Below are 12,045 nucleotides of genomic sequence, written 5' to 3' on the forward strand. Positions count from 1 at the left end.
GCTATAACTGAGCTATTTCTATGCTGATTTCCCAAAAAGGGTAAACACTGTGGTAAAACATTGCTCTGTTGCTTTGAGCATCCTGACCAGGGAGAGCGTTTTCGAAAAGCTCTGTTTTTGCTGTCAAACACGCTGTCTCAGTGTGGACGGAAGGCCAAAACTTAGAGAAAAAGATTTGTTTTCAAACGAAAATGTATTAGTGTGGACGTGGCCTTAACCGATGCTGTGAGTTTGGGGTGGCATTGTTTGTTCGGCATTGGAGCATTCTGAAAACCTGTTTGAAAACAAACATTATTTTAAAATTTCACTTGGTGACACTAGTGGTGCAGAAATTACACACGTTTATTCAGGGTTTTGGTAAAATCCAAGGTCAAACACTTTTTTTAAACTGTACATGGGCGAAGTGATATGTATCAAAACATAAATCATTTTTGCAATGTCACTGTGTTGACTTTGCAGTTTGCAAATTTAGAATGTAAACGATATTATGCTACATTACCAAATAATTTAACATTTACACAAGCATTGAAGGCACTTGCCTGAAATTAAGCAGATTCCCTTCTGAATACAAAAGACATATTCTCCCTATAGACATTTATCTTCATCAGTGCAGCCTGAGTGAAAATCCACTCCAAGAGAACATTAGACTGTAGAGAAAGCTTGGGCTTTCTGAAGGCATAATTTAACTGAAGAAATAATTCATCAATAACAGCTACTACTGTTCACCTACTATAAAAGCATAAAACAAGACAAAAGTGTTAACCTGCTATTGTTACCTTAACCCTTAAACACATACCTCGGGTCTTTAGTGACCCGGGACCTCATTATATCCCATTAAATTTTTGGAGTTGTGCCCACAGCTATTTAGTATTCTTCATTCTCTCTCTTATAAATAGTGTAACACAAAAATGTTTTAAAATTGCAACCAAAAAATAAAATAAAAATGTTAATATGGCTTATGGCTTAAGTACCAAAGGTGTATATGGTCATTAGAGACCCTAGGTCGCTATCGAATAAATCCTTTGTTCTAAATGACATTTTTATGTCGCATTCTTCAGACTTTTTATTTGTGACGGAGACTTGGCTCAGCCCTGGTGACTTCATTGCTCTCTGAGAACTTTCTCTCCTGGACTGTGCATTCTTCAGTTCTCCAAGGACATCTGGACATGGCGGTGGCATTGCCACAATTTAAAAACATTTTTAGATGTAAAATTTTGCCAAACTGACCTGTTCTCGAGTTTTGAGGTACAATTATTAAAGATCAACATCATGGGTCCTGTGCTATGTGCTTTGGTGTACAGAACTCCAAAATATAACAAGGAATTCATCCGTCAATTTTCTTATTTTCTTCTGACGTAGTATCTCATAATGATAGACTGCTGATTCTCTGTGATTTTAACATACACCTTTGTTGACAATCCAAACCTCTGGTGAAGAATTTTTTATGCCTTTTAGAATCCTTTCATTTTTTACAATCTGTCTCTGGTCCAACTCATAACTTGGGTCATACACTTGATTTGGTTTTGTCTTATGGTTTTTCTGTAACCAATCTAAAGATTTCTGATGTTGGTATTTCTGACCACTATTCTGTTGTATTTGATTCTGTCGGTTCAGGTCCTCCACCCACAATCTCACAGACCTCATATTACTCTCAGGGCATTCATTCCTCTACTGCTAGTCAATTTACAGACTATTACCAGGCCCATTTCTCACACTCTTTATTCACTGGTCTGGATACTGAGGAGCTGGTTGAAGTTTTTAATAAATCATGTTCTTCTGCCTTAGATTTTGTTGCTCCTGTTAAGGCCAGGAAAGGCACCTCGATCCCACTGTATATACCAATTTCAGGCCTATCTACAAGTTGCCATTCATCTCAAAGCTTTTGGAGAAAGTTGTTTATTCACAGTTATACTCATACTTGAATTCTTTTAATATCTTTGATAAGTACCAGTCTGGCTTTAGAACCTTACATAGTACTGAATCTGCTCTTCTGAAGGTCACTAATAACATTTTGCTCTCACTTGACTCAGGATCAAGTGCTGTTTTGATTTTATTGGATCTGAGCGCAACATTCGACATGATTGATCACAAAATACTTTTAAACCGGTTGGAGTGTATGGTGGGTATTCAGGGTCTGGCTCTGCAGTGGTTTGCCTCCCATCTGAGAGAGAGGACTTTCTTCGTATATATAGGCAATTTTTCCTCTACAACAGCCCCCCTATCTTGTGGTGTGCCCCAGGGTTCTATTCTGGGACATTATTTTTCACTCTCTATATGCTTCCCCTGCGCTCCATTTTTCAAAAATATAATGTCTCCTATCACTGTTATGCAGACGACTCACAATTTTATTTACCAGTTAGGCCTGATAGCAGATGCACTGTTGATTCTCTTCTTATGTGTTTTGAGGAAATTAAAGGCTGGATGGCAAATTATTTTTTGCAATTAAATGACAGCAAAACTGAAGGATTGATTTTAGGCTCTGCCAGGACTTCATCTGTCATTGAAGCCCAGTTAGGTCTGCTCTGCACCAATATACATATGCATGTCAAAAATCTTGGGGTCATTTTTGACAAATCATTGCTGTTTGATTAGTGCCGTTTCTAAGGGAAGTTTCGTTCAATTGAGGTCTATTTCTTCTAATCCAGGGCGTGCTGAGTGACCCCAGCCAGGTCTCTTAAGCAACCAAATTGGCCCGGTTGCTAGGGAGGGCATAGTCACATGGGGTAACCTCCTCGTGGTCACTATAATGTGGTTCGTTCTTGGTGGGGCACTTGCTGAGCTGTGCATGGATGCCGAGGAGAATCACGTGAAACCTCCACACGCGCTACATCTCCGCAGTAACGTGCTCAACAAGCCACGTGATAAGATGCGCGGATTGATAGGTCTGCTCTGCACTGTCTCAGACGTGGAGGCATCTGAGATTCATCCTCCACCACCCCGATTGAGGCGAGTCACTACACCACCACGAGGACCCAGTGTGCACTGGGAATTGGGCATTCCAAATTGGGTAGAAAAAAGGGGAGGAAAACAAAAATTGAGGTCTATTGCTAAATTAAAGCATTTTCTTTCTGGTAAAGACCTTGAAACTGTGATCCATGCTCTTATTACTTCACGACTGGATTATTGTAACTCTCTGTATGCTGGTCTGCCTCAGTCTGCTTTATTTCGTTTACAGATGGTTCAAAATGCCGCAGCTCGATTTTTACCTGGGTCTAAAAAAAGGGATCACATTACCCCTGTATTGGCTGCTCTTCATTGGCTTCCTGTCAAGGCTACAATTGATTTTAAAATTATTATCTATGTGTACAATAAACAATGTTGAATTATCAATATTCCATACACGTGTACTAGAGAAGGCACTTAAAATGCACATCTAACATTTCTCAATTCTGTGTTGTTTGATTTAGACACTCTTTTAGAGTGCTAGCTCTCCACTTGGAATTGTAAAGGGTAGGCTATATATATTATACATGCTATTTCTACTTAAAGAGGCGCTGTTGTTTCAGTGATTGACTTGATTTACATTTGACATTGCTATTTGATTAAGAAACAACATGGAAGTAAACTGTAGCAAGTAGCCAGATGTACTGCTGAAATTTTGTAAGTTGTGCATCTATTTAGACTCATTAAGTGCCAGAGGAAATTCTTATGTGTAGCTAATGTGTATCTTATGTGTTATGTGTAGCTCAACTGGAATATATCCAGTCGTGTCTAAATGAAATTTCAGTGTGAAAGTAATGAATCCTGTTCTAGATTTGTCCTGATTTGTTGCATTATATCTTCATAATTGTTTCTTTTCACACAAATTATGATGCTTCATCAATACTCAATAAAAAGAAATGCATTTTTTTCAATATTGAGTGATCAGAAAAAAACATTTTCTTTAAATTGTGCCTTTAGCTCCATTGTACCCTACTGTTGAGCATGCTTGAAAGCCAAGATTTCTTTCAAGGATACAGCTGACTGGAAGTAATGATTTGTTTTTCACTACCTTCACAAGCACCCATGGCTACCCTCACAGGAATAACTGTGACCTGACCTCACTTTTTACTCTCACAACATCTGCTGTGTGAACCACATGAACTGGGCCAACTGGAAATGAGAGAGGCCACTAATAATATCCAGAGAAATTACACAGCCATCAACACTGAAGTCAAAATAGTGAAACATGCTTCAAACACATTTAGAATGCAAACGCAAAACACTCCTAACACCTAACAATTACACTCTTCTACCTTTATTGGCTATTGGAAGTAAGTAAATGGATAAACGCTTGCACAATGTGTGATGTGTGGTTTTGAAAAAATAACGAATGTTTTCAAACACATTTCAAGATCACTCCCCCATCATCAATTGACTGGACAAAACCCATGCTATTGGTTGAGCCAATGTTGCTATGTCGGGCTGGTCTCAAACAAACAGAGCAATGTTTTCAAGCACCAAAGGGCTACAATTTTTAGAAAATCAACCTACAAATGTCTTACTTATAACTGTCTGAGCATAATAAACTGAGATAAGAAAAAGAAAATAAAGTATTTTTACATAAAAACCAATTTACATTTAAACATACCAAGTACATGCCACGTGACAATGTGATATCAAGTTACATAATGAAAGTCTTACCATTGACGTGTACAGTTGTCCTGGGGGTGACATCCAGATCAAGGACAGGGCCAAACGGGAAACTCCAAATGACAGCTATTAGACATCCGAGCACCACGAGCATGATGTTAGGCTGTTTGGTGTGCCTCATTATCAACAGAATGTGGTAAACACTGAGGTTCTCCTTGGATCCAGGCAGGTTCTTCCAGAACCACTGTGCTGATTATAATGCTGTTCTGTAATTGATGCTGATTCACTAGAGCAGGCTCTCCCTTCAGCAGTGCAGTCATGGGCTGCTGCTAACTCATCCTTGCGCTGTCAAAGGTTTCCACTGCATTTGCAAAAAGAAATGAGTAAGTCTTTTCTTCTGAAGAAGCATATCAAGAGCAGATGGGTTGATGAGAAACACATCATACGCATATGTATGCACTAAAACAAATTCTCAGCAGTGACTGTCCAAAGGCAATGCATGTCTTCTGTATCAAATGCTGTGATCAAACTATATTTAGATATCAAACTATACTGTATATTAATGATTTGAAATAGCCTGCTTCAGGCAATCACATTAAACTGCTAAAAAATAAATGTGTCCGTAACTTATCTGGTACAGAAATGGCAAGTTATATAATGGGTTTGATTCCCAGTAAACACACATATGGATAAAATGAATACTTCGATAAAAGTGTCTGGCAAATGCATAAATGCAAAAGTATATGTATTTGGCAAAACAGAGCCTGATGATGAAAACAAACAATCCTTAATAATGCACTGCAAAAGAAAATTCATTTGCAAGTGAGTAGAGGTTTTTTAATAATCTTAAGGTTACCAGATAAGGAGAAAATTTCAGTTTTTGAATCAGATTGCTTGAAGAGTATCTTCGCAATCCAAGGCAATGTTTTAAACTGATTTGTTGTACAGTTAGGTTAGTGGGGTCAGTATATCTAACATTTCTTTCATCTACTCCAGAAAATGACATAAACATATCACTGCTAACACCTCTCTTCAATGAGCACCCTGCTTGGGGTGGAATGGACTAACAACACATCACCTTGACCATCACAAACACTCCACATGGAAAAGTAAATATGTATGCCTGCTTAGTGTACTGAAAAAAGAAAAAACTACTACTGTATGTGATACGGTATGTGTGAGAACTACATCTGTTTAGGATCTTTGAATTCACTTTGCTGTGTTGCTACATCTAAAAATTATAATCTGTTGCATCATATTTGCCCTCAAGGGACCAATAAAGTTTCTTATTAACTACTAGAGGTAGACCGATATATTGGTTTTACCGATTAATCAGTGCAGATAGTTGCTTTTTGGAACTATCGATTATCTGCAAAAAAATCTATGCCGATAGTTTTTTCATTATTTCGTCATTTCAAAATAAGAGTCCCCGGTGTGTTTCATGGTTGTTTATACTTAAAAGTCCCGTGTGAAGCCCCGTACAAACATGCAGCGACTTTATCGCTTGATGTCGCTAGTCTCTGCACTATAAAGTTGCCAGTGGCCGTTTCTACTGCTGTCAGTCTGGCATTATTGGTGGACTGCACGTCTGTCCATGTCTTTTGAAAATATGATCACAGATGAAGCATTTTGCTAGTAAAACTACGATTTCATACTAATTTGACAAGGAATCAGTTTCTTTGTCCCTAAAATGCACATTCTGCTGTGGAGAGTGTTTTTATTTGAACTGCAGCAGTGCTCATTGCATCATATCATTAATAAGATGAACAAACTATTATATCCATGTATGTGGATACAGATGAATCATATAGAGCAGTGAAATCGTTCACAGAAACTTCTCGTCTGTCTTGCCTGCACTCAACTTCATTATCTCAAAGGAGAAGGATGACATGAGCTCCAATGACTCTGTCTTCACTCCAATTGGTTGTCTCTCCTGAAAGTCGCTCTTCATTTGAATAAAGTTAAACTTTTCTCAACTTTGCCGTGTTGCTCGCCACGGCCACATCTAGTTGACAGAGGTCGCTTTCGCTCGTGTTGCCGGAAGTCACCAGCTCACATTGACAATGAATGAGATGAGGTCCCTTTTGTCACTGGAAGTCACTGCATGTGTGTACGGACTTTATGCACCAAACAATTTTTCTGGTTACTGTTGGGATTTTGGTTGAACAAACTACATCTGAGATTTTATGCATGTTTTTATGCATTGCCATGCTGCCACACGATTGGCTGATTATGTAATCGCGATATACATCATGATGGCGCCACGTATGGCTGCCTCGGTGTGGAGCTCCTCAGTTCTTTTCACTGGAAGCTCCTGTCACCAAGACAAATTCCTTGTATGTGTAAGAATACATGGCAATAAAGCTGATTCTGAAAGCTGATTCTGATAAGTAGGTGTACAGGTGTTCCTAATGAAGTGATCAGAATTAGCATACCATGCTCATTACATGGTTGTGCATAGAAATATAACATTAGTGTCATATTTATGGCTCTTCACCTTTTCTGAAATATTCTGAGAAAAATTCATGTTTATAAGATGTAGAAAGATGTATATATTATATATATATATATTCTGAAAGAATAAAGAAAAGAATAAAGTTAAGATACAGCCATCTGTCAGGAAAACCATAATAAATGCAATAAATCCAGATTGACATTTCCACAGATGGCAAAGAAATACCTTCAATCCCCCAAATGTGAGATTTTATGGTGTATCTCGTTAATTCTCCATCTGCACTTATCTAGTTTAGCTGCACTAAAATAGAGTTGTGAGTAATGAGCATTTCAAGTATCATTTTAAAACTACTTGAAAAATACTGATTATTGCCTCCAAAAAATTCCTTCAATTTCTTTTAATTTAGAACTTACATTACTTATAATCATGTAAATCAAAAAAGTTCAGGCATGCACTTCATCACACAGAAATCATTACAAATTATTTCCCTACAAGGCTGTGAACTAGGTTTCTCATTTAGACTGATATATGCAAAACAGCAATAATGCTTTTGATTTGATGTAATGGGAAGAATGAATAAACGCAACCTGTACTTATCTGAAATTCTTGGGACCAAGTAATTTTATATAAGGGACCCAAATAGTTTTATATATAAATCACCCTTTTCTGGGTTGGAACCTTTGGACTGCTAGCTCATATTCTGCTACCACCGCACCACACTATGGGTAGACCATGCATAATGATTATAAATGATTTATAACATATGAATTTCCTGCATAGCACATATTTTGATGCCATGACAGATCTGTGGTTCAGAAACATTAATGCAAACTGAGAATAAGCATGTATGAATTTAAAATTATATACACAAAATATATTTCACCAGTCTCTGACAGCACTACACTGTGTAAACAGCAAACAAAAATATGACCATGGGCCGCAGACACATTTTTTGATCAGCCAATCAGAAGACTTTGATGTGCTTTCTGCCTGTCAATCATTTTGCACGTTCTCATAGTGTAGTAGTTAAAGCGAGAAGAATATAGCTGCAGGCAGAGCTCTAAAAAGGGGTTGGAGCTCCAAACTCCCAGCAAAGATATTAGAGAGCCTCAAACCTAACCCTTTCCCTAACTGTGTGTGGAATTGACACCCCTTTTGGAGTTGGCGCAACCCCCTTTTGGAGTAACCTCGCCCCTTATGGCGTACCTCTGCCCTTTTTTGGAGATCTCCGCCCTGCAGCTATTCCTTCTTGGTTCATTTTAGGTTAAATATTCAGATTCATAACAGTTATCAACTGAGGGCACTATTTTGCTACTGTTGTGTTTGACAACCGTGAGAAGACGCGCTGTTCAGTGATGGTCTCAATGCTATCTTTGGAGGCCGGTGTTTTGGAAAGAGGGGGGTGTCTAATTCAACGGCTCAGCCTCGTGAAAGTTCAAGAATGGCTAAAATCGCTTACATCACCTTTGTTGTGCAGTCTATATTGTATTTCATGTCTTAGAAGGTAATTTCTAGGTGCTGACAATGCTTGGCTTCATAGAATGGTCTTGTTTCATGTTAATTGACTATTATGCCTGAGCTATTTTCTTATATGGTTAGTCTTTCGCTCCCAGGGGAGCTTTTCTTATACTTCACTAATTCACTGACAAAACAAACAGAAATAGCTTGGAACATTGCCATATTCATAACCTCTCATTAAATCATCCTCCACAATCAGTGGAAGAGTGCATTACAGACAAGATTAAGAGACAAAGTTAATGTTCCTTTGATACCATTAAGAAGCACATTATCTGCCTTACTTGGGTTAATTGAATCAAAAGACAATGGCATTGCTCTTTCAGTTTCAAAAGATGTTTAGTGACTTGGCTGGTAAAGAAATGTCAAGCGCTTGCCTATGGTTTTGTGCAAAAATACATCAACTGACAACTTTGTGACCATTAAATACCTCTGATGATAATACCTGCATCACTGGACCTGGAGTTAAAAATCATAAAGTTCAAACAAATCTTGTATGTCAGCATGCACACCGATTTCAAGCAGCTCTCCCCAAAGGAACATTTATTGCTTATGGAATTGCTCTTACATTGCTCAGGAGACATATTAAGAGATTTCAATAATGCTTTATTAATAGGCCTACATCAACTTAGTCTCAGGTGTTTCTCCTGTAAGTCCCTTAGGATAAAGAATATAGACACAAATGAGACATACGGTAAGAGTATTGAGCTCTAAAAGTAATGTGGGTAGCATAGCTCAGCTTATTTGGTCTTGGAAGAATTGATGAGAAATGCTTTTGAGCTAATATTGAAATATTTGACTTTTGATTGCAGACTTTGGTATCTTGGCAAATGTGACCACAATCTGAGATGTCTCTTCTGAAACTCAATAATCGTCTAGGACAAACAACTGATATATCAAAGAGATCTCATTTGTGATTTTCCTTTCCTATGGGTCATGCCACTTTATGCCTTTTCTTCATTTAAAACAATGATTAAAAAACAGTAAAGCTTCTTAATATCAGTGAAAAGTGCAGTTCTGTAAAGCGCATTGCATAGATAGATAGATAGACAGATAGATAGATAGATAGATAGATAGATAGATAGATAGATAGATAGATAGATAGATAGATCAACTACCTGGGCATCTTTAAAAGCTATCAAGTTTACATTTAGCCTATTATCACTCATAAACTACAGTTTGGGCCAAAATTAAAAATACCTTGCCTGTACATGAAAGTATACACAGCACGACTTTTATGATCATAATTCTATAATCAGTAAAGTCTTTCCGTTTCTCTCAGCATGTTCTCGACCATCAGACTGCAAACCACTGCGGTATTTTTAAAGGACACTTCTGGCACTCATTCTAGTCACCTTCACCTGCGTGCTGAGAGCAGCTGGCTTCCGCTTACATTTCAAGAGATGATGCGCAAAGAGAAACAATAGCATATGTAATTAAAAAGCACATGCAAAATGTCTAAAACATATCATAGACTCTCCAGTAATCTTACCTGACTGTTCCAGAAAAAAGTAAGCATCAGCTACAGTGGATTTCCTGATGTGTTGGAACTGCTGTTTCTGCTCGAGAGATCCGACTGTGCACTGCGCTGCAAGCACATGCGATTCCGAAGGGGCTCAGGTGAAGCCAAGCAACGCCTCTCTATTTAATATTCATAAGGCGCACACGCCCCCTTCGCTTTGTGTCTTAAGATACATGGAGATGTTGAGCATCTTGACAGTCTACCTCAATCAACAAAAATCATGTGAGCGAGATAAGTTAGTCTCTTCTAACTCACTGTTTAATTCGATGTCAAAGGCATAATGGAATATTTTAGTGCAGTTAGCCAATTAACTGGCTATTATCTTTATAAGTTTTCTTTATGGACACGTTTACAGCCTTATAGGTTATTTAAGTCTTCAATCCTCCTGCGTATTCATGGCAAGTAGATATAGCTGCAGGACGAGGGAGTTAAATTGGCTATCATTGTTGCACGGATAAAGTCGCTTTATTTGTGTTGGGTGCCACCTGGAGGTTAATACTGAAAATGCATGGAAGACCGGGGCTAGTTGTCACATGGTAAGTTGTCACATGAGCTGTATTTCAGCTATGAATGTTTGAGTCAAAAGTCCAAATGCATAAATGCTTGGTTTATTAGCAGTGGTTATGTATGTTGGGTTCAATATAAATAAGGATTTTTTTTTTTTTTTTTTTTTTTATTCTATCCTCCAAAAATGTTGTAATAGCTAAACAAAGGAACAGTAACACCACAATAGGATACATTGAGGCCAGGTTCTACTTGTTTTAGAAAATAGATTTCAACCAAAAGGTTGAAATGTGTTCTGAGTTATATATTCTTTGTTAGGATGGGGCAAGTTGTCACATGTGTTATATACAGTATGTTAAATTTAAGCAATTAATTGGTTACAATTTCTATACACCAAAACAATGTTTTGATATTTTTGTAAGTTGTCTTATCCATTTTTGTTGTTTCATGATTTTTGTGTGTGTTTTATAATTGTGTGTTTCAAGATAGATTTCAACCAAAAGGTTGAACTGTGTTCTGAGTTATATATTCTTTCATCCCTGTTAGGATGGGGTAAGTTGTCACATGTGTTATATACAGTATGTTATATTTATGCAGTTTATTAGTTACAATTTCTGAACACCAAAACAATGTTTTGATATTTTTGTAAATTATCTTGTTGTTTCACGATTTTTTGTGTGTTTCATTATTGTTTTTCTGTTAATATTAAATATAAATACTTAACAGCCTGTATTACTGGATGAATTAAAAATATTCATTTTCTGTTAATTTTGTTGCATAGTGGCTTAATGTCTTTGTACTTTCAGCTTTTATTTGCTTTGCTAATTTGGTTGTGTTGTGCACCCCTGAGCCACCTTAATTACAATTACAACAAGGCATTGTCATAGAAAGCATGGGTCCCAAATAAAGAGCACATAAACAAAAATTAAATAAATATAAAGAAAAATGTTTTAATAATAAAAAAAAGAAAAAATATATAAATTATGTAGCAGTGTCTTCTTACAAATACATTTTTTCAAATAACTTCCATTTTTATAGCATTTTTTTTGTTGTTGTTGACATTTTAAAGGTGCACTTAGTAATTTTTTTCCTCATTAAAAAAGTTTAACTCCTAAAGACATGAATTGTAATTTTGCAATATATGTAGGAAATCATGAGCACTCACATTAAAATGAAGACTCCAGTCATATCAGTAACATTATAAAAGCTGTTTTATTCTACATGGAGAGGGTCCACACATGGGGGCGGCCATGTTAGAATCACATGACCAGCCGAATACTACTCGCTTAATCTCAGAAACCGTCCTATTATTACACTTTCATTCATTGATTAAAGTAATCATGGCTGACTGTGAATATTAAATTTCTACAATGGCATCTGAAACTGAAAACTATTTATTTTAATTGATGCTGCATCCAAACCGCTAGGTGTCAGTGTAAGTCCAAGATGACACAAAAGACACCTTTAAAGATTAATT

General features: G+C 37.1%; 1 protein-coding gene across 1 annotated transcript in view; it reads right to left on the reverse strand.

Moving 5' to 3' along the window:
- Positions 1 to 10,131, reverse strand: part of sema4gb (sema domain, immunoglobulin domain (Ig), transmembrane domain (TM) and short cytoplasmic domain, (semaphorin) 4Gb) — a 44,496-nt gene extending 34,365 nt beyond the window's left edge. Inside the window, exons 1-2 of the mRNA XM_051667037.1 lie at positions 10,035 to 10,131; positions 4,624 to 4,933 (exon numbers count right to left, since the gene is read on the reverse strand). Coding sequence (XP_051522997.1) covers positions 4,624 to 4,753 — 130 coding nt within the window. The 5' untranslated portion in view covers positions 4,754 to 4,933; positions 10,035 to 10,131. The remainder of the gene's footprint in view (positions 1 to 4,623; positions 4,934 to 10,034) is intronic.
- Between the last annotated feature and the right edge of the window lie 1,914 nt (positions 10,132 to 12,045).

The sequence above is a fragment of the Myxocyprinus asiaticus genome, chromosome 32, assembly GCF_019703515.2.
Source record: "Myxocyprinus asiaticus isolate MX2 ecotype Aquarium Trade chromosome 32, UBuf_Myxa_2, whole genome shotgun sequence".
Lineage (NCBI taxonomy): Eukaryota > Metazoa > Chordata > Actinopteri > Cypriniformes > Catostomidae > Myxocyprinus > Myxocyprinus asiaticus.